General features: G+C 41.6%; 1 protein-coding gene across 3 annotated transcripts; it reads left to right on the forward strand.

Moving 5' to 3' along the window:
- On the forward strand, positions 1 to 17,523 carry dnajc10 (DnaJ (Hsp40) homolog, subfamily C, member 10). 3 transcript variants are annotated; one of them, XM_021579518.2, is made up of 22 exons: positions 1 to 133; positions 536 to 842; positions 6,231 to 6,399; positions 6,558 to 6,608; positions 6,699 to 6,781; positions 6,993 to 7,124; positions 7,321 to 7,492; positions 7,637 to 7,680; positions 7,778 to 7,909; positions 8,134 to 8,223; positions 8,613 to 8,723; positions 8,832 to 8,946; positions 9,356 to 9,483; positions 11,119 to 11,235; positions 12,036 to 12,137; positions 12,355 to 12,510; positions 12,872 to 13,005; positions 13,171 to 13,224; positions 13,344 to 13,491; positions 14,590 to 14,712; positions 15,122 to 15,238; positions 16,575 to 17,523. In XM_021579518.2, exons 2-22 carry the CDS (start codon positions 609 to 611, stop codon positions 16,584 to 16,586), a joined length of 2,424 nt encoding a protein of 807 aa, XP_021435193.2. In that variant the 5' UTR covers positions 1 to 133; positions 536 to 608; the 3' UTR covers positions 16,587 to 17,523. The 3 variants fall into 3 exon arrangements, with proteins under 3 accessions (XP_021435193.2, XP_021435195.2, XP_021435194.2); XM_021579520.2 differs by having other exon boundaries at positions 16 to 133; positions 628 to 842; XM_021579519.2 differs by having other exon boundaries at positions 33 to 133; positions 575 to 842.
- Positions 17,524 to 27,708: the final 10,185 nt, after the last annotated feature.

The raw sequence follows: 27,708 nt of genomic DNA on the forward strand, positions 1-27,708 counted from the left end.
TGTTTCCGGGCGTGATTACGTCACTCAACCACCGTGAAGATTCTAGTTAGTTTAGCCAACTCAACACTTACCACCCGGCGACTCCCGGACCCAAACCCGGATAAGAAGTGGGCCAACAATTCACTCGGTCAAGGTAACGTTAATTTGCAAGATTTCAGAATATGTGCATTTCATAGATAATGCGTAGAGAAAATATCTGATCTCAATGATGAGGTAGGTAGCTGCAATAACATTAACTTAGCTAGCTAATGTTACTTGTTAGGCAGCTAGTGTGGGCTCTACCGATAGAGCTAGCTAGCTTTACAGAACCGGTTTTAAAGAAGTAATTTATTTTATGATTATGATCTGGCGTTTCTGCGAAGAAACAATAATCTGATTTTAAATAAGTGTAACATCTGTGTTCGTAGCTAGTTGGCTAGCTTCATTTGTTTTAGCTTGCTAACTTGGCACATTTTGTCACCATGCAATCATGTCTCTAGTTGAGAACACTTTCTGAAAAATCACTTTGGAATTATTGTGATCTTATCCTACCTAGCGTGAGGTGTGTGTGACACTAACAACTTCAGAGATTCAGCACTGAAACACTGTGTTAACTGAGACCTGTGGCAATGGAATCTCTACCGCCAGGAAAATCACGACAAGCTTGTCAAGTTCAGAATCAGCAGATGCCTTGGAGCAGGATGTTGCTGGGATCACTGATTGTCTTCAGTTGTCTGGTAGCTTCTGTGTCCTCTGATGAGGATTACTATAAGTTATTGAAGGTGTCCAGAGAAGCCACAACCAGAGAGATACGACAAGCCTTCAAAAAGCTAGCTCTGATCATGCACCCGGATAAAAACCCAGTGAGTAGCCTGCCCTATAGATAGATATACACTACCTGTCAAAAGTTTTAGAACACCTACTCATTCAAGTGTTTTCCTTTATTTTTACTATTTTCTATGTTGTATTGTTGGAAGACATCAAAACTAAGAAATAACAGAAATGGAATCATGTAGTAACAAAAAGTTAAACAAATTAAACAAATCAATTTGCCTTGATGACAGCTTTGCACACTCTTGGCATTCTCTCAGCCAGCTTCACCTGGAATGCTTTTCCAACAGTCTTGAAGGAGTTCCCACATATGCTGAGCACTTGTTGGCTGCTTTTCCTTCACTCTGCGGTCTGATTCATCCCAAATTATCTCAATTTGGTTGAGGTCGGGTGATTGTGGTGGCCATGTCGTCTGATACAGCACTCCATCACTCTCCTTCTTGATCAAATATCCCTTACACAGCATGGAGGTGTGTTGGGTCATTGTCCTGTTGAAAAACAAGTGGTAGTCCCACTAAGCCCAAACCAAATGGGATGGCTTATCGCTGCAGAATGTTGTGGTAGCCCTGCTGGTTAAGTGTGCCTTGAATTCTAAGTAAATCACTGACAGTGGCACCAGCAAAGCACCCCACACGATCACACCTCTTCCTCCATGGTTTACGGTGGGAAATGCACATGCGGAGATTAGAGGTCGACCGATTATGATTTTTCAACCGATACCGATTTATTGGAGGACTTAAAAAGCCGATACTGATTAATCGGCCGATTTAAAATAAAAAAATGTTTTTATTTATTTATTTGTAATAATGAAATTTTCAACAATACTGAATGAACACTTATTTTAACTTAATATAATACATCAAGTTCAATTTAGCCTCAAATAAATAATGAAACATGTTCAATTTGGTTTAAATAATGCAAAAACAAAGTGTTGGAGAAGAAAGTAAAAGTGCAATATGTGCCATGTAAGAAAGCTAACGTTTAAGTTCCTTGCTCAGAACATGAGAACATACGAAAGCTGGAGGTTCCTTTTAACATGAGTCTTCAATATTCCCAGGTAAGAAGTTTTAGGTTGTAGTTATTATTGGAATTATAGGACTAATTCCCTCTATACCATTTGTATTTCATTAACCTTTGACTATTGGATGTTCTTGTAGGCACTTTAGTATTGCCAGTGTAACAGTATAGCTTCCGTCCCGCTCCTCCCAGGGCTCGAACCAGGAACACAACGACAACACCACCATGCAGAGCAAGGGAAACAACCACAGGCTCAGAGCGGGTGACGTTTGAAACGCGCACAAACTAGCCAGCCATTTCACTTCGGTTACACCAGCCTCATCTCGGGAGTTGATAGTCTTGAAGTCATAAACAGCGCAATGCTTGACGCACAACGAAGAGCTGCTGGCAAAACGCACGAAAGTGCTGTTTGAATGAATGTTTACGCGCCTGCTTCTGCCTACCACCGCTCAGTCAGATACTTAGATACTTGTATGCTTTTATGCTCAGTCAGATTATATGCAACGCAGGACACGCTAGATAATATCTAGTAATATCATCAACCATGTGTAGTTAACTAGTGATTATGATTGATTGATTGTTTTTTATAAGATAAGTTTAATGCTAGCCAGCAACTTACCTTGGCTTACTGCATTCGCGTAACAGTCAGTCTCCTTGTGGAGTGCAACGAGAGAGAGGCAGGTCGTTATTGCGTTGGACTAGTTAACTGTAAGATTGGATCCCCCGAGCTGACAAGGTGAAAATCTGTCGTTCTGCCCCTGAACGAGGCAATTAACCCACCGTTCCTAGGCCGTCATTGAAAATAAGAATGTGTTCTTAACTGACTTGCCTAGTTAAATAAAGGTGTAAAAAATATAAAAATGTCCAAAAATACAGATTTCTGATTGTTATGAACTTGAAATCGGACCTAAGTAATCGGCCATTCCGATTAATCGGTCGACCTCTAGCGGAGATCATCCATTCACCCACACCGCATCTCACAAAGACACGGCGCGGTTGGAACCAAAAATCTCCAATTTGGATTCCAGACCAAAGGACACATTTCCTCCGGTGTAATGTCCATTGTTCGTGTTTCTTGGCCCAAGCAAGTCTCTTCTTCATATTGGTGTCCTTTTTAATAGTCGTTTCTTTGCAGCAATTTGACCATGAAGGCCTGATTCACGCAGTCTCCTCTGAACAGTCGATGTTGAAATTAGAGGTTTACCGATTTAATCGGCATGGCCGATTTAATTGGGGCCGATTTCAAGTTTTCATAACAAATCGTCAATCAGACTTTTTGGGCGCCAATTACATTGCAATCCACGAGGAAACTGCATCGCAGGCTGACCACCTGTTACGTGAGTGCCGCGTCAAAAGGACCTTGTGGCTACAAGGAGCCAAGGTAAGTTGCTAGCTAGCATTTAACTTAACTTATAAAAAACAATCAGTCTTCACATAATCACTAGTTAACTACACATGGTTGATGATATTACTAGGTTGACTAGCTTGTCCTGCGTTGCATATAATCAATGCCGTGCCTGTTAATTTATTATCGAATCACAGCCTACTTCAACTTCGCCAAACGAGTAAAGTTTTAACAAAATTGCACAATTGTTGCACAAATGTACCTAACCGTAAACATCAATGCCTTTCTTAAAATCAATACATAGAAGTATATATTTTTTAAACTTGCATATTTAGTTAAAAGAAATTCATGTTAGCAGGCAATATTAATGAGGCAAATTGTTTCACTTCTCTTGCGTTCAGTGCAAGCAGAGTCAGGGTATATGCAACCGTTTGGGCTGCCTGGCTCTTTACGAACTGTGTGAAGACCATTTCTTCTTAACAAAGACCAGAATTAATTTGCCAGAATTTTATGTATTTATGACAAACATTGAAGGTTGTGCAATGTAACAGCAATATTTAGACTTGGGGATAAACGTTTTGTTTTCTAAATGAAAGTTTCCGGATTTTACCATATTAATGACCAAAGGCTCTTATTTCTGTGTTTATTATATTATAATGAAGTCTATTACTTCATAGAGCAGTCTGACTGAGCGGTGGTAGGCAGCAACAGGCTCGTTCATTCAAACAGCACTACTGCATTTGCCAGCAGCTCTTAGCAATGCTTGACATACAGCGCTGTTTATGACTTCAAGCCTATCAACTACCGAGATTAGGCTGGCAATACTAAAGTACTAGAGAGAAATACTAAGGTATAGAGAGAAATAGTCAATGTGTCATAATTCCTATAATGACTACAACCTAAAACTTCTTAACTGGAAATATTGAAGAACTGGAAATATTGAACTACCAGCTTTCAGATTACTGCACCTGTACATAGCCCACCTATAATTTAGCCCAAACAACTACCTCTTTCCCAACTGTATTTAATTAATTAATTTATTTTGCTCCTTTGCACCCCATTATTTTTATTTCTACTTTGCACATTCTTCCATTGCAAAACTACCATTCCAGTGTTTTACTTGCTATATTGTATTTACCTTGCCACCATGGCCTTTTTTGCCTTTACCTCCCTTCTCACCTCATTTGCTCACATTGTATATAGACTTGTTTATACTTTATTATTGACTGTATGTTTGTTTTACTCCATGTGTAACTCTGTGTCATTGTATCTGTCGAACTGCTTTGCTTTATCTTGGCCAGGTCGCAATTGTAAATGAGAACTTGTTCTCAACTTGCCTACCTGGTTAAATAAAGGTAAAATAAATAAAATATGTTCTGAGCAAGGAACTTAAACGTTAACTTTTTTACATGGCACATATTGCACTTTTACTTTCTTCAACACTGTGTGTTTGCATTATTTAAACCAAATTGAACAAGTTTCATTATTTATTTAAGACTAAATAGATTTTAGTTCAAATGTGTTCATTGTTCATTCAGTATTGTAATAATGACAATTACAACAAATATATATATTGTGGCAAATCTCTTCAAGATTAGGAGCGTTTGTCACAAATTAAGTGGGAAACTGTCAGCAAAATCACAGAGTTATTTCGAACAGGAAATAACCTGTGTGCTTGTATCTCCGTTCTGGTCCAACCAGGCCGCAGGCAAGGACAAGGATAGCAGGGTTCGGTACACGAATCAGGTTTTCGGTAGGTCGAGGTCCAAACGCCAACAGGTAAGTCCAAACAGTCAGCTCATACATGGTAAATCCAGCCTATATATATATATATATATCTCTATGGTTCACAGATCCTTCCAGCCCTTTCTCTCTCTCTTCCTGGTTTGTCTTGACCCCTTATCTGTGGATCGGCCCCACCTTCTGAGGGTTCCCCTTGCTTCTGAGAATTGTAGTTTTGGCAGTCGGACATTTTGTGATCTGTAGTTCTGATCGGGGTGGCCATTTTAGTGATAAGGCAGAGACCCTTTATTAGTTCACATATCTGACATTTACCACTCGACCCCCTTCTTTGCCACAAAATGTATATAGGCCGATTTAATCAGTATCTGCTTTTTTTGGTCCTCCAATAATATGTATCAGCATTGAAAAATGATAATCGGTCGACCTCTAGTAGAGATGTATCTGTTACTTGAACTCTGAAGCATTTATTTGGGCTGCAATCTTGGGTGCAGTTAATTGCAGATTCCTGAGGCTGGTAAACTCTAATGAATGCATCCTCTGCAGAAGAGGTAACTCTGGGTCTTCTTTTCCTGTGGCGATCCTCATGAGAGCCAGTTTCCTCCTAGCGCTTAATGGTTTTTGCGGCCGCAGAAACTTAACGTTTTTAAAGTCTTAAAGTAAAGATTGACTGTCGTTTCTCTTTACTTATTTGAGCTGTTCTTGCCATAATATGACCGCCAGGTGCACGCTGTTTCCTCCGACACATTGGTGTGCGTCCCCCCATGAACCTCGCGGTCGCGGCCGGCTGCGACAGAGCCTGGGCTCGAACCCAGAGTCTCTGGTGCCCTAGACCACTGCGCCACCCGGGAAGCCACAAATTAACTTTTTTAACAAGGCACACCTGTTAATTGAAATGCATCCCAGGTGACTACCTCATGAAGCTGGTTGAGAGAATGCCAAGAGTGTGCAAAGCTGTCATCAAGGCAAAGGGTGGCTACTTTGAAGAATTGTTTAACACTTTTTGGGGTTGTTTCATAGTTTTGATGTCTTCACTATAATTCTACAATGTAGAAAATAGTAAAAATAAACACCCTTGAATGAGTAGGTGTGTCCAAACTTTTGACTGTGTGTGTTATAACATGTTAAAATGTAACTTATCATTGGCTTTAACATATCACAACATACTGGTGATTTCCTAGACTGGTCCCAGATCTGTTTTTGCTATTTTTCTTAATTCTATGGTCATTGTCACAACAAAACAGCACAACCACGTCTGGTAGCAGGCTAGATATTTTCTACAAAGTCCTTTACTGAATTTGTTGCTCTCATTGTCCAGCATGATGAAACTGCCCATGACAAGTTCCTGAAGGTAACCCGAGCCTATGAAGTTCTGAAGGATGACGATCTGAGGAAGAAGTATGACAAGTATGGAGAGAAGGGTCTACAGGATGAGCAGCAGGGAGGAGGACGATATGAGAGCTGGAACTACTATAGAAATGAATTTGGTAAATCCATTTTTATTTTGGAGTAGTCTAAGAATGTGAAATATAAACATTGCCAAGAAATATGAAGAAAGGGGATTGATGGGCCACTGCTAACATGCAACATTTTCAGTCATTTCCTCAGGATGTTGGTGTGACTTGTCATCTTACTCTTTCTGCAGGTATCTACGATGATGACCTAGAGATTGTCACTTTAGATAGGGGAGACTTCGGTAAGTGATGTCACACTATTCCAAACCTTCAGAGCCATCCTTTCTTGTTGGGGTATGTTTGTTGTTATGATACTGACTCTACTACTATAGATGCAGCAGTGAACTCCGGGGAACTCTGGTTTGTCAACTTCTACTTCCCTCGTTGCCATCATTGTCACGAGCTGGCCCCCACGGTAATACTTTCCTCACTCACTGTAAAAGTGCATTCTGCAATATTTTCTGCTATTCGTTGGTTGTTTCATATACTTAATTAAAATGTCCATTGAACAGTGGTAGATATTGCAGATGGTACCTTTGTTTAAGTCGTCTTCATTTATCTTTTGATAATTGTCATCTGTGTTTGATATTTCAACATATTATGTTACTTTGCGTGTGTGTCCGCAGTGGAGGGAGTTTGCTAAGGAGATGGATGGAGTGATCAGGATAGGAGCAGTGAACTGTGGAGACAACAACAGACTGTGTCGCAGCAAAGGCATCAACAGCTACCCCAGCCTCTACATTTACAAAGCTGGAATGGTAGGAGAAACCTCACAGCTGTCTTTTAGGATAGCTCTGTCATGCATCACGTAGCCTGGTTAAACCAGACTGAATGCTACGCTCACCATGGTTTTAGCACGTTGTTCAATCTGTTTTAAACAGGCTACGTATCACTCACTGCTCATGGTGTTAGGAACAACCCTCTAAAACGCATCCCTTTCTGTCGTCCCAATAGAATCCAGAGAAATACTTTGGAGATAGGGCCAAGGAGAGTTTGACTAAGTTTGGCATGCAATTTGTGAAGAGCAGAGTTACAGAGCTGTGGCAAGGCAATGTCTTCACTGAGATTGAGGCAGCATTTTCATCTGGAGTTGGATGGCTGATCACCTTCTGTGCTGACTCTGGAGGTAAGACGAGCTGTTAAGGGTTACGTTGAGATGCTTTGTCATGTTTACAAATAGAGACTTTTAGTCAGAAGTAGTGAAACCAATATGGTAGGAATTGTATTTTCTATACAGTTAAAATATGATCTGTGTTTGATCTCTTCATAGACTGTCTAGAGTCACAGACGAGGCAAAAATTAGCAGGAATGTTGGTAAGTCCTCATTGAACCCATGCTGTATGTTTACCTTCCCATGAGCATACATTGTTATTGTGACTGAAATATGTCTCTTCTCTTGTGTTCTCTTCAGGAAGGTCTAGTGAACGTGGGCTGGATGGACTGCTCAACACAGGCTGAGTTGTGTGACAGCTTTGAGGTGACCACCAGCACCACAGCCTTCTTCCCCCCCGGCAGTTCACTGAAGAACAAGGGCAGCGTGCTGGTGAGTGAGGCCCATGTTTTAGTTTTGTTTGCGTACACTAAAAACAAAGCATAACATGAAATGTATTTGTAAGTGAGAAGGAGAAACCCAGGATGGGTTTATCAAGAAGCCTCACCATACATGGCTTAGAGAACACTTTTTATTTTATTGACATGAGATGATAGAATCATGACTGTTCTGAAAGCCCAGATTTACAACAAACATTGGTTTCATCACAACAACAGTTCCTGCAGAGTTTGGATACCAGAGAGATCTATGGAGAGGTGATGCAGCATCTGCCTGACCTGGAGGCTCTTACTAAGGAAACCTTCCAGGTACAGTAATAATAACCCAATAATCAAATCTAAGGTACAGTAAAAATCATCTGTATTGCCATCTTGTACCACCATATATTTATTGTGCCTGGGGGGGGTGGGGTTATGTCTTAGTGCAGAGTCCTCTGTGCTGTCCAATCTGTGAGAGGCAGACTCGGTTGTTGGAGGCAGACTCGAATGTTGTGGATGTTTGAGTGGTGTCCTGATGTTCTTTCCTCTTCCTAGTAATACTATACCTACCTACTAAAAATAACCACATATATTTGACATGAAATAATCTGTTGTCTGACATGATTTCAGTTGAGGAAAACACCTGTAGTGGTGATGCTGAAATATTTAGGAAAAATACAGTTATTCTGTTCTATTCTATTCTCCATCGGTCTCTGTAGAGTAAACTGGCCCATCATCGGTGGCTGGTCAGTTTTTCTTTCGGACAGAAGACCATGGCATCTCATGAGTATAAGAAGCTCAAGGCTCTTCTGAAGGCAGCCCACATACAGGTAAGGTCTGAAATCCACAATGAATATCGCTCTGATTCACTGTTCATTCACGTCACTGATTCAGTCTGGATGTTTAATACTGCCAGTACTCTGTGCTTTTTTTCTCAGGTGGGAAAGGTGGACTGCCTTACTGACTCAGAACTATGTGTCTCCTTCTACATTCAAAAGCCCTGTATCGCTGTCTTCAAAGGCCTTGGGATTCATGACTTTGAGATCCACCATGGTAAGTCAGCGTCTTATTCGAACTCAATCGATTTGGGTATTTCACTTGGCATTCCTTTTCACTGGTTGTTGTATACATATGCACATTTGTATATCTACTCGGGGGGGCTCCCGAGTGGTGCAGTGGTCTAAGACACTGCATCTCAATGGTACCTGGTTTGAATCCAGGCTGCATCACATCCAGCCGTGATTGGGAGTCCCATAGGGCGGCGCACAATTGGCCCAGCGTCATCCGGGTTGGGCCGGGGTAGGCTGTCATTATAAATTAGAATTTGTTCGTAACTGACTTTCCTAGTTTAACAAAAAGTATTTTTTAATTTTTCTTGTTTTGTGTTTCATGAGAGCTTGAGTGAGTAAGATTTGCAATCTATTTCTTATAAATGGCAAATAAACTGTTTATGTTCTCCCAGGGAAGGATGTGCTGTATAACATCATAGCATTTGCTAAGGAGAGTGTCAGCGCCCATGTCACCACTCTGAGACCAGAGAACTTCCCCAGTGATGGAAAGGAGCCCTGGCTAGTTGACTTCTTTGCTCCTGTAAGTATCAGCCTAATGTTAGTGACTAATACTCTACTTGCTTATCGATGTTTGAAAGATCAAATCACATTGTAGTTGTCACATGCGCCGAATACAACCGGTGTAGACCTTACAGTGAAATGCTTATTTACAAACCCTTAACCAACAATGAAAAAATAAGTATTAAGTCAAAAATATAAAATAAAAGTTGAAAATAATTAAACAGCAACAGTAAAATAACAATAGCGAGGCTATATACAGGGGGTACCGTTACAGAGTCAATGTGCGGGGGCACCGGTTAGTCAAGGTAATTGAGGTAATATGTACATGTCGGTAGAGTTAAAGTGACTTTGCATAGATAATAAACAGAGTAGCAGCAGCATAAAAGAGGGTCTGGGTAGCCCTTTGATTAGCTGTTCAGGAGTCTTATGGCTTGGGGGGTAGAAGCTGTTTAGAATCCCTTTTGACCTAGACTTGGCGCTACGGTACCGCTTGCCGTGCGGTAGCACAGAGAACAGTCTGACTAAGGTGGCTGGAGTCTTTCACAATTTTTTGGACCTTTCTCTGATACCACCTGGTATAGAGGTCCTGGATGGCAGGAAGCCAAGCAGTTGACATACCAGGCAGTGATGCAACCATGCTCTCGATGGTGCAGCTGTAGAACCTTTTGAGGATCTGAGGACCCATGCCAAATCTTTTCAGTCTCATGATGGGAATAGATTTCGTCGTGCCCTCTTCACGACTGTCTTAGTGTGTTTAGACCATTTTAGCTTGTTGGTGATGTGGACACCAAGGAACTTGAAGCTCTCAACCTGCTCCACTACAGCCCTGTCGATGAGAATTGGGGCGTGCTCGGTCCTCCTTTTCATGTAGTTCACAATCATCTCCTTTGTCTTGATCACGTTGAGGGAGAGGTTGTTGTCCTGGCACCACACGACCAGGTCTCTGACATCCCTATAGGCTCGTCGTTGTCGGTGATCAGGCCACTGTTGTGATCAGGCCACTGTTGTGTCGTCGGCAAACGTGATGATAGTGTTGGAGTCGTGCCTGGCCATGCAGTCATGAATGAACAGGGAGTACAGGAGGGGACTACAGGAGCACGCACCCCTGAGTGGCCCCCGTGTTGAGGATCAGCATGACTGATGTATTGTTCCTCACCACCTGGGGGCGGCCCGTCAGGAAGTCCAGGATCCAGTTGCAGAGGGAGGTGTTTAGTCCCAGGGTCCTTAGCTTAGTGATGAGCTTTGAGGGCCCTATGGTGTTGAACGCTGAGCTGTAGTCAATGAATAGCGTTCTCACATAGGTGTTCCTTTTGTCCAGGTGGGAAAGGGCAGTGTGGAGTGCAATAGAGATTGCACCTGTGGATCTGTTGGGGCGATATGCAAATTGGAGTGGGTCTAGTGTGTTTGGGATAGTGTGTTTGTTGATGTGAGCCATGACCAGCCTTTCAAAGCACTTCATGGCTACAGATGTGAGTGCTACGGGTTGGTAGTCATAAACTAGGTGTGGCTATTAAAATAATAATCTGTTGGTGACTAACATTAATCCCTGAAAGTAAACAGACTTTAGTTGTGTAAAGTGAACTAGATCCTGTTGAGTTGGCTGAGACATTGGGTGAGGTCCATGAACAAATACTAATATACGGTTTCCTTGTAGTGGTGTCCTCCCTGTCGTGCTCTCCTCCCTGAGCTGAGGAAAGCCTCGATCCAGCTGTTTGGTCAGATGAAGTTTGGAACGCTGGACTGCACCGTGCACGAGAGACTCTGCAGCATGGTGAGTGTTGGAGAACATACCAAACGCAAACCCCCTAGATGTGCTATTCTTCTATGTATTCCACAATATCTGCTTAGATGTATTGAGAGAGCCTGGTTGCCAGTCTGTTTAGCTAGCATTCTACTTCTTGTACTCCATGTCGTGTGCATATGATGCGGTGTAAAATTAGTGGAATGTTAGCTAAGAAGACTGCCAACTAGGCTAGAATTGCAGAGCCAGCCATGCTCTGTTGCTCCCAGAGTTGTCCCCAAATCATGGCCCTACTGTATGACATAATTTCTCACTATAATGAAGGTATTCATGATTGAAGTAAATAATAAGCGTTTCATTCAATAGACTTAGTATGACTAGTATCAACAAAGCCGTTTTTATTTGTTCAGGTAGCATTTTTACTGTTTCCTCTCGGCTGTATGGCATATAGGCATAGTAGAGCTATCATTCCTCTGGCTGTGTTGTAGCAAGGCTAGCCGTAGGGCTATCATTCCTCTGGCTGTGGCATAGAGCCATACTAAGGCCATCATTCCAGCCCTGTCACCTGTGATTGTGTGGTGAACTCAGTATCCACTTTTCCTGGCCAAAATAAAGATGTTCTATTTTATATCCTGATCACATCCCTGAGTATGAACCAAATTAAATGTGTTTGTGGTTTTGATGGATAACTTAAAGTGGCAGTGGCTACCACAGTTATTTAACGTACTGTATGTCCTATGTGCCTGTTTTAGGTCCACGCCTACGCAACCACCTTGATATTTAATCGAAAGTACTACTAGCTACCAGTGATGTTGTGTTTGTGTTTTCAGTATAATATCCATGCCTACCCGACCACGGTAATCTTTAACAAGTCCTCCATCCATGAGTACGAGGGACATCACTCTGCTGACGGAATCCTGGAGTTCATACAGGTGAGAAGCTTACCATTAGCCTAGTTCACAGTATCGGTCCATCTCCTTTCTAGCCAGTGCTTATAGTGCCACAGAAGTTTAAAACTAAGAGACTCAACATAGTTACTTCATGTACCTTGTGAAGGAAACGTAGCACTCTCCAATAGCCTTAATTGTCTGTTACTGTTATACAGTACATCCCTACTGTAGTGACTCCTCTTTCTTCCCACTCTTCCAGGACTTGGTCGACCCCACTGTGGTGACCATGGACCCAGACAGCTTTGCAGAGCTGGTGAAGAGGAGAAAACACAGCGAGACCTGGATGGTGGACTTCTATGCACCGTGGTGTGGGCCCTGTCAGGCCCTGCTGCCCGAGTGGAGGAGGATGGCACGGGTAGGTAGTGGATTGTAGGGTGGTAGGCTATAGGCTGTATAGAATACCTACTAGGTAATAGGCAGTAGGATGGTAGACTTCTTTGCCCCCTGGTGTGGGCCCTGCTGCTGGAGTGGAGGAGAATGGCACAGGTAAGTTCAGTAGGGCAGTTGAGGGATATTGAGGGCTTGAATCTAGCATAGATGGAGAGATACATGATATCTATTAAGATAAAATATTAGCATTATCTCATTTAATTCTAGGGTGGGTGGGTGTAATCAACAAATCCAACTTAATGCATTTGTCAAGATTTTTTAAATGTTAATTCACTCTAGCGAATCATTTGTTTTCTGGTTTTCTGTCTGTTGATGTCTCTTCTCAGGCGGTGAATGGTATGATAAAGGTGGGGACGGTAGACTGTCAGAAACACCACTCCTTCTGCCAAGGAGAGAGTGTCAGAGCCTACCCTGAGATACGCCTCTACCCTCAGAACGCCAACCGACGAGACATATACCAGTATGTACCTTACTGTTCTTTCAGTCTTACTATAGTTACTGTTTACGTGTTCTACAGGTTACACTAAGTTTACATGTTTTAAAGTATACTACATGTTGTAAAGTTTACAGTAAGTTATGTTGTAAAGTCTGTAAATAAGAGTGCTGTTTTTATTTCCCTCACCAGGAGTTACAACGGCTGGCACAGAGATGCTCACTCTCTCAAAGTCTGGGCTGTGGGGTAAGTTCTCTCCTCCTGTGTTTCTGTCCTAGCCTTTTAACAGTCACCACTGTTGGAACCTTTGTATCTGATTTGTAGTCAACAGAAAGGAATTCATACAGTGTCTGTCTGTGTCTTAGTACTCTCCCAAGAGCATCAGTGGATCTGACTCCAGATGACTTCAGGAACAAGGTAATAGGAGGGAAGGATCACTGGGTGGTGGACTTCTATGCTCCGTGGTGTGGACCATGTCAGCACTTTGCCCCAGAGTTCGAGGTCCTCGCTCGGGTAAGATATTTTCTCCACTCCTCCATCTCTCAAACGCATGTTTCTTGGCCCGTTTTCATAAAGCATCAGAGTAGGAGCGCTGATCTAGGATCAGGCACCCCCTGTCCATGTAGGCTGATCTTATTTATTATGATATAAATGGCTCAACTGATCTACTCTGAGACACTTCATGAATATGGCCCCTATTCATGCTTATAATATGAATACATTGTTATGTTCATGCTAGAGCGAAGTTATTGTACTTTATACAACGGGTGGGTCTAATCCTGAATGCTGATTGGTTAAAACCGCATTCTAGCCTCTGTCTATTCCACAAGTTACCACTGGCTGAATCTATGAAGTTAAAATGCCTATTTACTCTGTTCCATCTGACTGCGCAATCCACTGTCTCGTCAACCCATCCAGACAATTTATAAACTTGATCTCCACTATAAAAAGCATCTAGGCATTCTTACATTTCTTTTAGACTAACATCTCATTTTCAACAGCGGAGATTTGTATAAACCTTGCTGTCTGTCTCTCGGACATTTGCAACATTGTTTCAATATTCAAATTGGATCTCCAGCTGTCCCATAGTAATGAACGAGTCGGGACGAGAGATGCAAGCAGGCAGCGTTTCTCCGCCAGTCGAAATCATGAATCAGCTGGCATAATTTTTATGGATATATACAAATAAATGTCACTTGAAAACAGGTAAAACCATATGAAGCGCAGCTAGTTTACAGTCTTTCCAGCTTCAGTTTGAAGTGATTGTGTTAGCCGTGTTGGCTAGCTCCTCTGAACAACAGTGTCCTGATGGGAGCATATTTTCTATGCCAGGCAAAACCTTGCCTCATCAACTCATTGTTATGGATGTCAAAACAAATGCAAATGCTGCTACTGTTGTTATTCGGGCTGCACTGTTTGAAGTGACTAAGTTAACCGTTGTTGGCTAAGAACAGCCCTTAGTTGTGTGCTATTCAGTAGTGCATTACTTTTGACCAGAGCCCTATGGATAATGTAGTGGTTCTAATGTGTTGATTCACTGGGCGGCCATGTCTTTTTAGTGGGAAAATAAGGAAATTTGTGCTTTTTCCGATGTAATCTTTCTTTGTCTAGATGGTGAAAGGGAGTGTGAGGGCAGGGAAAGTAGACTGTCAGGCCCACTACCAGACCTGTCAGTCAGCTGGCATCACAGCCTATCCCAGCGTCCGATTCTACCCACACCTGGGCACCAAGAAGGTAAGAGACTCCTGATTGGTAACTTTTTTTTAATGGGTTAGCTATTTATCCAGGTAAGTTATTTAGAAGACTTCATATTTACGACCTGACAAAGAGGCGGCAATGATAGTTTTTCATTATAGCAGCTTATCGTTATCTTACTTATTCCTGTCCTTGTTAGAGGACAAGCTGCAAGTTGTAAGTTAAATACATTTGATTACTATGTATCAGAAGTTCCAGTAGTTAGATATTCTTATTGAAACTTGTTTAACTGTATATTTGATGTAGTATTTTTCCTTTGAGGACCTCTTGCCTAATAATACCATTTATATTATTAGAGTGGCGGAGTCAGTCCCCCAGATCACTGTGCCCTAACTAGCCCCTCCATCCATCCTTCCACCCCTTACTCCTTTCATCCCTCTGTCCCCAGCGCGACCAGGGAGGGGAGCACGTCAACAGCCGGGATGCTAACAACATCGCAGACGTCCTCCACCAGAGGCTCCAGCAGTTATCTCCATGGTTACAGGGCAAGGCGGACAACTTCAAGGTAAGCTTCTTACGCAATTCAGCAACTCTGCAATCACCATTTTGCTTTTTAATCTTAGTAGCTATCTCTTACCTTTTGCAGTCAAGTGGAAATATATTATTCTCTGGCACAGACTTTTAGGTGAGAGTTTGGGTTTTGGGCTTTGGCTTAGCTAATTCAGGCAAGATGACTGCTAACACTTTATTTCATTTTATTATTATTATTATTATTATTATTATATATATTTATTTTTTTAGGCCCATCCATCACCTCCACGCCCCTCTTCGGAGGACAAAAATAAACGTTTTTACTTATTTTCATTTTGTTACGTATTCAGAGCTCTTGACTTTTTCCATATTTTGTAATGTTACGGCCTGATTGTAAAATTGATTAAATTGTTTTTTTCCCCTCGTCAAATTACACACACTACCCCATAATGACAAAGCTAAAACAGGTTTTTACCAAAATAAAAAAAAATATTAAAACATCAGATTTAAATAACTATTCAGACCCTTTACCCACTATTGCTCAGCTTGGCTGAGCACCAGCTCTAGGAAGAGTCTTGGTGGTTCCAAACTTCTTCCATTTAAGAATCATGGAGACCACTGTTCTTGGGGACCTTCGATGCTGCAAAACATTTTTAGTACCCTTCCCCAGATCTGTTTCTTGACACAGACCTGTTTCGGAGCTCTTGCTCTGACATGCACTGTCAACTGTGGGACCTTATATAGACAGGTGTGTGCCTTTCCAAATCTGGTCCAATCAATTGAATTTACCACAGGTGGACTCCAATCAAGTTGTAGAAACATCTCAAGGATGATCAATTGAAACAGGATGCACCTGAGCTCAATTTCGAGTCTCATAGCAAAGGGTCTGAATACTTATGTAAATAAGGTATTTCTAAAAAACCTGTTTTCCCTTTGTCATTATGGGGCATTGTGTGTAGATTGATGAGGGCAAAAATAATATTTAATTAATTTTAGAAAAAGGCTGTAACATAACATTTGGAAAAAGTGAAGGGGTCTACATTTTACATATGTGGCTTTTATTTATTTTTTACAGTAGTTAAATAGCAAGAATAAAGTATTTTGATATACGTTACATCTAGATGGATATTACTTGTACATCATGTTTTCACTCACAACTATTATAGAACATTAACTTTTAAACCCACCCCTCAGCTACTCTGTCCATCCCACCTGTCTCCGTAAACAGCTCTCTTATGATTTCCATGTGCCATATTTTTCAACTGCTAATAGTTAGTTGAAGTGACTTTGGATTGAGTTGGCTCAGTGTATCAAACCACAATCACATTATCTCTCTCTCTCTCTTTTTGTTTTTCTCTCTCTTTCTGCAGGATGAATTGTGAGTTCAAGGGGGTCGATTCCACTGAGATGGTTTTCCTTATGGAAACATAAAGGATGGACACACACACACACACACACACACACACACACACACACACACACACACACAACAAACAAAAAGACTCTGAGAAGAGATATGTTTCTGCAAGGAGGATTACTGCCAAGGAAAGAAGACGTTATTGAAAGGTTACCTCAGTATTGTCGTACTGTCAAAACAAACCTGTTTCTCAACTGATTCAACGATAAGGAAAGACTGACTCGCTGTCTTAGGTTTTACTAGTTCTATAGGTGAAGTGTGTCCATATGGTAGGTGTCGACCTGCCTGATATCTGAATGTACTGTCTGATGTAGGTTGGGGACAAGATATTTTATGCCTATATTTATGATACAAAATGGCAGTTTATCAGTTTATAATGCGCCTGCCAATGTCAATGCTTCTTGTTGATTCAACTTGAACCATTTGAGTGTAGTGAACAGTGTTTTATTCATTCTGTGAAGTGACCACACTGTACTGGCTGTGTTGGTTGTATTATTATTATGATGATACCAATCTATTTGTTTGTCTGCTGATAGTAGGGTTCAGTATGCAACCTCTGTATACAGTAAAACACACAAACACACTTTAGAAAATACATCCTGTACACTGAAAACAATTAACAGAACATATGTTACCAATTCACTCCACATCATTCATTAATATGTTACTGTTTGCCATCACTGAAATGTGAATGGAAATGGTTTGATTAGTTGTGGGATGATGCAGTCTTGCAAAAGTTTTCTGTCATACCAGAAATGTGGGAAATCTAGCACGGTTTTATAGAATGTCTTTGTAATCTGGTATTTTCAACTCAAAATACAATACTATCTTTGGATGATGTTTGATAGTAACTTATGTGGGAACTTGTAGTCTTGAAAATAAAACTACAATGCTGAATAGTGTCCCTTTAAGACACTCCTTCTTTTCCTTTCAAGTTGTTTTGTACGGACTCTTGTATTGAGTAAATATCATGTTTAAAAAATATATATACAGTGTATTCGGGAAGTATTCAGACCCCTTTTTCCAATTTTTGTTGTTACAGCCTAATTCTATTATTTTTTTCCCCTCATCAATCTACACAAAATACCACATAATGACGGCAAAAACAGGTTTTTAGAAATGTCACATTTACATCAGTATTCAGACCCTTTGCTCAGTACTTTGTTGAAGCAACTTTGGCAGCGTTTACAACCTTGTCTTCTTGGGTATGACGCTACAAGCTTGACACACCTGTATTTGAGGAGTTTCTTCCATTCTACTCTGCAGATCCTCTCAAGCTCTGTCGGGTTGGATGGGGAGCATCACTGCACAGCTATTTTCAGGTCTCTCCAGAGATGTTCGATCGGGTTAAAGTCGGGGCTCTGGCTGGACCACTCAAGGACATTCAGAGACTTGTCCCTAAGCCACTCCTGCGTTGTCTTGGCCATGTGCTTAGGGTCGTTGTCCTGTTGGAAGGTGAACCTTCGCCACAATGTGAGGTCCTGAGCGCTCTGGACAGGTTTTCATCAAGGCACTCTCTGTACTTTGCTTCATTCATCTTTCCCTCAATCCTGACTAGTCTCTCAGTCCCTGCTGCTAAAAACATCTCCACAGCATGATTCTGCCTCCACCATGCTTCACTGTAGGGATGGTGCCACGTTTCCTCTAGACACTTGGCTTTCAGGCCAAAGAGATCGATCTTGGTTTCATCAGACAAGAGAATCTTGTTTTCCTATGGTCTGAGAGTCTTTTAGGTGCCTTTTGGCAAACTCCAAGTAGGCTGTCGTGCCTATTACTGAGGAGTGGCTTCTGTCTGGCCACTCTACCATAAATAACTGATTGGTGGAATGCTGCAGAGATGGTTGTCCTTCTGGAAAGTTCTCCCATCTTCACAGAGGGACTCTGGAGCTCTGTCAGAGTGACCATCAGGTTCTTGGTCACCTCCCTGACCAAGGCCCTTCCCCTCCGATTGCTCAGTTTGGCCGGTCTTGGTGGTTCCAATCTTCTTCCATTTTAAGAATGATGAGGCCACAGTGTTATTGGGGACCTTCAATGATGCAGAAATGTTTTGGTACCCTTCCCCAGATCTGTGCCTCAGCACAAGCTTGTCTCGGGGCTCTACGGACAATTCCTTCGGCCTCATGTCTTTGTTTTTGCTCTGACATGCACTGTCAACTGTGGGACCTTTTATATAGACAGATGTGTGCCTTTCCAAATCATGTCCAATCAATTCAATTGACCACAGGTGGTGGACTCCAGTCAAGTTGTAGAAACATCTCAAGGGTGATCAATGGAAACAGGATGCACCTGAGCTCAATTTCGAGTCTCATAACAAATGGTCTGAATGCTTATTTACATAAGGTATTTCTGTTTTTTTTTATTTTTAATACATTTGCAAAAAAATGTCAACCTGTTTTTGTTTTCTCATTATAGGGTATTGTGTGTAGATTTGAGGGAAATAATGTATTTAATCCGTTTTTAGAATGAGGCTGTAATGTAACAATGTGGAAAAAGGGAAGGGGTCTGAATACTTTCCAAATGCACTGCATATTTAAATGCCATTTAACTTCATCAGTTCCAAAAGTATCCACTAGATGGCAACAGAACAATGAATTGGTCTTCTCATGTTTAACTCAGATTTCATTTTATTTTATTTGTCACTTGCACCGAATACAACCGTTGTAGACTTTACCGTGAAATGCTTACTTATGAGCCCTTTCCAAACAATGCAGAGTTAACATTTAAGAAAAACTTGCTAAATAAAAAAGATGTCTAATAAAATGTTTCTACAGTTGCCGACTGTCTTTTGCTAGTTCATCTCTAATTCAGAGGGGTTGGGTTAAATGCCGAAGCCACATTTCAGTTGAATGCATTGTTGTACAACTGATTAGGTATCCCATTTTCAATGCAATTTCTGGGATAATTAGGCATATGTTCTTATTTATGCCAGCAATCTTTTGCTTATTGTAAGAGGATTCTGCAAGCGGTGGTTGGTACAAAGTTTGAGAATACATGTTCTGTATGTTGTCTATTTCAAAAATAGGATCCCAACTATTTTAAGCTGACTGTACTTCTGTGTAAGTCAAAGTACTAGCTACAAAATGTGGAATTCATCCTTTGTCTTTGAACAGTTTATTATAGCCATCTTTTGACTGAGTTGATTTTGAAACAAGAAGTTGGTATTTCCAGGTTCAGAGGGCACATGGGCTGAGTTTAGACAGGCAGCCCAATTATGATCTTTTTTCACTACTTTGGTCTTTTGACCAATCAGATTGGCTCTGAAAATGATCTGCTGTGGAGTTAATATTTTTTTAAAAATCTAAATACACCCAGTTTCCCTTCCAGGGCAGATTACTTTGTGCTTAAATTATAGACTGTTATTGTATCACTTTTTATAGTAGAGAAGCTAGAATTACAGTACAATGTTACCAGTGTCATGTCATGGCTGTTCACTCTAGCGTGACACACTCCAGGGTCCTGTTGCTTCCAAGAGATCTTCTTCTCCCGCCCTCTCTCTATCCTTCTCTCTATTGCTCTTGGATGACAAATGAAGGTGACCTGTCGTCTGTGCAGTGTTATCAAATATCTGCTAACAAAAGGTTGCCTGCTCCCAGAACCATGACTCTGACTGTCTGTGCTCCATCTACAGTCCTCTCTCTGCCAGACAGTGGTGAGAAAGTGCCTGAAAGAATAACTGACCTCAGTATTTCACACGCTAAGGAACTGCTGACAAGAAAAACTGTCTCCTGGGTCTCCTTTCCCTTCTTCATTTCCTGTGACACCGTAGGGTAGGCTTTCATGAACATCATGGGCCCTTATCAGAAACATATGTCCAAAAACCTTCAACACTCAAATATAATATGATTGAAATTGTAGTTTTACTGTAGGGGGATGCACAAATCAATGGCTAATGTACATGGTGGTATTGTTTCAGGTGTGCCTTTGTTAGTACACAATACATTAAGAAAAATCACCCAAAAGTTAATGCTAATCAGTGTAACAGTAATCCCATGCAGCCTTATTTACATGTTGAAACACTGGAACATGAGATGTAATCTAAACCTCCGTTAGGATGATAGAAACCCTCATTAGTTCCTTTAATGATGTTCTATTATGTCATTATTTCTATACAGCCTATACTTTCTCGTTCTGAACAATGCAAGTGTTAATGCAAGTGGGGCGGGTGTGGCTTTCTGACAATGATTGCAAGAACAACTGCTGACCGATTTGAGGGCTCCAATGCATCACCCCAAAACATCTGCTGTCGCTTGTTAATTAACGCTTGATCTGATTGAATTTAGGCCTAACAGTGCATTTTCACATAACACCATCTGGGCGACGAAACAACGGAGTCCCATTCATTTTCAATGGAGTGAAGTGGGCGGGGATCGTTGGGCGACGTGGGCATGACGTGTGAACAAGGCAGGACAAAAGTTGGTGAAAGCTGAACCTTATGCAAATATTCTGCGATATTGCGATGCTAACGACCAATTGAAGCTCACTGCAGCCCAGCCCTTACTGATACCTAGCACTACCTACCTTGCTTGCTAGCACCAACATGAGGGCGAAGCTACCATCGATATCCGAATTATCATGTAATGTGGAAATCCCCTCTAAGGGCACTATTCAATCCATAGGTCTGAAGATCCGCTTTATAGTGTGATTGACAATTAAAAGCTATGTTCCCGTGGTTGCAGATACTGCATTAACACTAAACGCTGCATAGGTCGGTTCAATCGGAAATTACCTTTACATTTAACGCGGATCTTCCGCAATATTTCCAGATATAGATTGAATCCAGCACTAATTGTTATAAGGCTGTTGTTTGTAAATTTAGGATGTCAATTTTAATTTCCCTGTAACACTTTACTCAACACAGTTCTAATTTCATAAAGTCATTATTTGAACTTTTCTGGCAGACACAGACGTTTTTGTCTTTGATACATGGGTAATCTGTTTCTCAATTTGTCTTAATCGGTGTATATATTTTCCATGAAACGTTATTTAAAGTTAGCACGCAAAAGGCTATTTAAAGTTAAAGTAAAGCCAAGAGTCCCATATGAGTAAGCAGAGTAACCTTTTGCTGCAGCGAGTTGAAACACTCCTGGTTTCCAACATGGCAACAGTTACACATGAGTTAGCATAAACTGTTACACAGGAGTTAGCATAAACATCATTACTGTTCAGCTCTATTATTTGCACGATAAGGAAATGTCTTTGTTAAACACAATCTAGTTTTTAAAACTTCAGATCGCTCCTCCACACATGTTTCATCCCTGGCTGCTACAGTAGCTATTTAATCTGTCTTTCAGTCCACGGCTGGCCTTCATTTGTTTGTGATTCCAGCAGCAGACAATTTTGCTTGATCATTTCTCCTTCAATTTCATGTGAATGTTTTCTCAGGTGCCGATTTAAATGTTTTCAGTGCTTTAGGTCTACTGCCAAGCCAGATCCAGGCCCCTCTCCTCCATTTTGTTAGGGCCAATTCCTCTGTGAGACTAATGTAATGCTAACGTAATGCTCCACGTGCACACACACACACACACACACACACACACACACACACACACACACACACACACACACACACACACACACACACACACACACACACACACACACACACACACACACACACACACACACACACACACACACACACACACACACACACTACCAAAGCAATCCCCCCTTCGATCTGATCTAGAGAGCCACAGCTCATGTGGGTGATGTGGGAGGGTTTGATTTAAAGTACCATAAACCTTCACTCCACCATGCCACAGCAGATAACTAATTGTAAGCACTTTCATATGTGCCCAGAGCTGTGCTAGCTGTATGACGTAATGCATGCCCTGTCCCTGGGCATGCATTACGCCTACATGCACGCCTACAGTACCAGTGGGCTGGACAGGAGGATTATCCCTGGTCACAATGGACATATTGTGAGAGTTTGAACTAAACATCAAGGGCTTGTAGCATGACATCAACAAGAACAAAAGGAAAATGCAGACTAGGCAAACCCTGAGACTCAAAAGAAACCAAGCATCAAAAGAAATCCCTTTGAATGTAGTGTACAAATAATCTCCACACACTTTTGAAAATACTTACAATATACATGTAACTGACAAAATAAAGGAAACACTTGAGTAAATACACATTATGTTGGTGTTTTCTTTATTTTTGCAGTTACCTGTAGGCTGTAGAGAAAAAATGTGTTTGAGTCAACCAGGGTTTCTGTCAATTCCATTTCAATTCAACCCTGATGAGCCCACTGCAGTCGTGATCTGGGTTCTGGGAGAGAAGAACTAATGTCTGCCTCCTTGTCTGGCTCTGCAGGTGCACTCTGGAGAAGAGGAGGGAGGGAGGGGGGGGGGTGTGTGTGTGTGTGTGTGTGTGTGTGTGTGTGTGTGTGTGTGTGTGTGTGTGTGTGTGTGTGTGTGTGTGTGTGTGTGTGTGTGTGTGTGTGTGTGTGTGTGTGTGTGTGTGTGTGTGTGTGTGTGTGTGTGTGTGTGTGTGTGTGTGTGTGTGTGTGTGTGTGTGTGTGTGTGTGTGTGTGTGTGTGTGTGTGTGTGTGTGTGTGTGTGTGTTGAGCTGCAAATCTACCTGAAATATCTCACAGATGTGTACTGTATTCACACTGACAGGCTGCCAGGCCAGACTGTTAAAACAGCTGTACCTGCTGTAATGGCCCAGTCCCCCAGTCTGCCACAGAATAACAACATACCCTTTTAATGAGGTGAAAACCAAGTGGACTTTTCCTGAGTAGCCTACCCTACTATGTGTAAGGGCATTCATATCCATAATTGCACTAAGAGAGGCTGGAGCACGTATGCCCTGACTAACTGTCTTGGGCATTAGTACGGTGGGGTTGGGGGGAGTGGTTGCTGTGGTCTGTCAGGTGTCAGGTGGTGTAGCTACATGTCAGTACCTCTGTAATGTGTCATGTTCAAGAGCTGTAGAAGTATGATTGAAGACTTAGGAGAGTCAGAGACTAGGCCAACAAGCTCTCAGTTTAACCGCAGAATCTGACTTTTGACCATAAACGTCAAATTTCGAAAGTTAAGTTTAAGCATTAATTCTGAATGGTTGACGTAAGGATTAAGGTTTAGGATAGGGTTAAAACAAATTGAACACGTGACACTCAGAGCCAGAGCTCACAGCTTATGCCCATTCACCATCCCCTAGTGGCCAGTTTTGAAGTCATATCCCGATGTCCTGCTTACCAGGACGGATGTCAAATTTCGCAGTGGACCTTGAACAACTTGGCTGGACAAGGCTACCATTCAGGTCACCTCCTGTTCAAGTGTCTATTCGGCCAGCCATAACCCTAACTTGTAGGCTCTAGCTTATACAATGCATTACTTTTTTGGACAATGCTATACTTCGACAGCCTAGTTTTCACCTGACACAGTGGTCTGAGGTAGCCTAGTGGATAGAGCATTGGGCCAGTAACCGGAAGGTTGATGGATCGAATCCCTGAGCTGACACAAGTTAAAAAATTTGAAGGCAGTGTTACCAAATACTAATTGAGTGTATGTAAACTTCTGACCCACTGGGAATGTGAAGAAATAAAAGCTGAATAAATCATTATCTCTACTATTATTCTCACATTCTTAAAATAAAGTGGTGATCCTAACTGACCTAAGACGGGGATAATGTTTACTCCGATTAAATGTCAGGAATTGTGAAAAACTGAGTTTAAATGTATTTGGCTAAGGTGTATGCAAACTTCCGACTTCAACTGTAAATGCGGAAGACACATTTCAGTTGAATTCATTCAGTTGGACAACTGACAAGGTTTCCACTGTGAAATTCATGGTTTGTACCCCTTATCGGCAGATGCTGGCTTGCAAAGCGTTATATCATTCCTATTGGAATCCAGACAGAATTAGGATATCTAATGACTGGAACTTTTAATCATCCGCAATCTGCAGTTAGAATGACTGCCAAGGTAGGAAGACTGATATATGAGACTACCTAAACCATCTAAACTGGAACAACCATCTCAATAACGGGTGAAATAAGTCCAAACATTTGCAGATTGGATTGGTTTAGAAAAATGTAATCAGAGGGTGGTTTTAACCTTCCAGACTTGGAATTGTATCAACTCACCACCCAAGGCTTTTACTTGAGACATATTGTTCAATGCACTAAAGAGGAACAATGGGTACAATTGAAGATGTACATGCTCATCCCCAGAATCGTTTCACTTCATAGTTAAGAACACTATAACAATATGGAAGAAAATGAAATGGATTCTACAAGAACCAATATCACTCCCTAAAAACACACCCATGTGGAACAATCCTTGGATTGCTTTTCAGAATTCACCGATAAATTGGCCCACATGGAAAACCAAAGGCATAGAAACCATAAATGACATGGTAATAGGAAATACAATTATTTCCATGACAGAATTAAAATGCAATTTTGGACTGATTAATGTAGACATTTTCAAATATATGCAGGTTAAAAGTTTTGTATCACGAAATTTTGACCTGAATGCTTTTGGACATCAGAGCAATGTTGAGGGAATCCTATCTGTCAGATAAAGATATTGATGTGATAGGTAATATATAAAAAGTTTGCAGAGAGCCTATCCAACTGACAATTTAATAGAGAAAATAGAAACTATTGGAAACAACTATTCTAAAAAATAATAATAATAAAAATAAAAAAAATAAAAAAATGTGTTATTTATTTTTGTGTATTATAAGCTAAATTAATCAGTCAATGTGCATGCAAAAACACACTGTAAATATTAAAGCATTCAAAAAAGCAACCTGCTGCAAAGCATTCTGGGAAATATGATAATGTATTTTTCACTCTATTCAATAAAAAAAAACTGAAGCGGTTACAGATTTTGCAACATATATTTTAAGGTACTTTCCAGCCGACATAAGCAACAATTACTGTGAATACAGTTTCTGCTCAACTAAAGCGGGAACATTGCCTTTAAATTTCAATCACGCTGTAAAGCTGAATTTCCACAATGCGGATAGAATGGAGCCCTGAGAGAGTTAACGGAAATTAACTCAACACAGTCGAGTAACAACAACACCAATGAACTCCTTAGAGTCGATATCCTCGCTCTGGCGGAAATACATTAGATCCGCCTGTTTAAGCTAGATATATCTGTTTTGTTTGCATGTCAGAGCTAAAGCGGTGTTTGAATCAGTCTTCTCACGAAAACACAAGTGTCATGGCAGTCATCTGAAGTCAGTACCGCCGATCGATCTGCCAACTTCTGTCTGTAGGGTTCGAACAATTTGGGCTACACACTGATATGACTCCACCATCGAAAGGTGAGACTCTCACGAACAAGTACATGTCCACAAGCCTCACAAGACTAGTCTGAAGGTAACCCAGTACCAGTTTTAAAGAATTATCAAAGTATATATGGAAGTACTTCAGTGACAAAAAAAGGGATTAAATATGGGTCTCTCAGATTTAGGACAGACACTTCTAAACATTTTATACTTATAGGAGTCCTAAAACTGAAAATTAAATAGTTAAATGATCCTTAGTATGACTATCTTAAAACAATTATATATGTTAGCTTAGTAGGAACCCAGCCCCAGGCCCTTAGACCTTTAGCACACAGCAGGAACACAGCTGTTTACACAGGGCTGACTCAGGCACGGCGTGTGTGTGGTGTGGGGTGGGGTGTGTGGTGGTGTGGGGGGTGGGGTGGTGTGGTGTGTGGTATCCTGGGGGGCTAGAGAAAAGGCTAATAGATAATAATGACATGTATCTCTCTCAACAAGGTCCCCACACAGCTGGATTACTTTATATCACTTAGGTTTCATCTGTACTTTCACCTGTATATTTTCATATCCATTTTCTTCGCATACATTTAAAAAATATTTTTCTTAAACTCAACTTCAACATATTCTCCTGCAACCCCTCTCACCCAATGTGGTATGGATCTGCTATTTACTTTACCTTAGAACCGGAACCCCCAACAGAGGCTAGCCAGCTTACTAGCTATTAGCTAGTAGTCAGATAGTCACTGCTAGAGGTCATCAGCTAACCTTTAGCCTGGACAACTCCTGCCAGTCTGCACAGCGTGATTCAATACAGAGCATATCGGACTTCTTCTTCTCCATATCTCTGGATTCCTATCGCAAGCTCTGAACCTTTTCACCTGGATCATTGCAGCTAGCAAGCTGCTATCCAAGTGGCTACTCCTGGCTAACGTTTCTGTCCCGAAGCAAGCACCAATTAGCTTGGAGCTAGCCAATGCTAGGCCCATCTCTCGGCTAGCTGAAGAGGTCCATCAGCCACTCCTTGGGCTACAATACCTATTTTGTCAATTGGCCTGGACCCCTTTTACTGCCCATATGGAGCCCCGCCAATTCATCACCACTGGACTACCGACGTAATCCGCCCGAGGGGTTTTTTCAACAGGCTCCTACGTCGCAACGTCCCCTGAATGCCCATTTGCTAGCCGCGGCCCGCTAGCTGTCTAGAGCATATCGGACTGTTAACTAAAGAGGTCCATCAGCCAATTTCTTGGGCTACTATACCTATTTTGCCAATTGGCCTGGACCTGTTTACTACACGGACCCCTGCTGTTCCATCACGACTGGTCTGCCTGAGGGGGCTACAACAGACTTCTTCCATCGCAACGTCCCTCTAAGGCCCTTCTGCTAGCCTGCTAGCCCCGGCCTGCTAGCTGTCTGAATTGCCGTGTCTCCAGCCCGCCTAGCTACTCACTGGACCCTATGATCACTCGGCTATGCATGCCTCTCGCTAAGGTCAATATGCCTTGTCCATTGTCTTCTTGGTTAGTGAATATTGTCTTATTTCACTGTAAAGCCTCCAGCCCTGCTCAATATGCCTTAGTTAATCATTTTCTTCCACCTCCCACACATGCGGTGGCCTCACCTGGTTTAAATTGCATCTCTAGAGACAATACCTCTCTCATCGTCACTCAACGCCTAGGTTAACCTCCCCTGTATTCATATCCTGCCATACCTTTATCTGTACATTATGCCTTGAATCTATTCTACCGCGCCCAGAAACCTGCTCCTCTTGCTCTCTGTTTTGAACGTACTAGGCGACCAGTTCTTTTAGCCTTTAGCCGTACCCTTATCCTACTCCTC

The sequence above is a fragment of the Oncorhynchus mykiss genome, chromosome 22 (genome assembly GCF_013265735.2).
Source record: "Oncorhynchus mykiss isolate Arlee chromosome 22, USDA_OmykA_1.1, whole genome shotgun sequence".
In the NCBI taxonomy this organism is placed as follows: domain Eukaryota; kingdom Metazoa; phylum Chordata; class Actinopteri; order Salmoniformes; family Salmonidae; genus Oncorhynchus; species Oncorhynchus mykiss.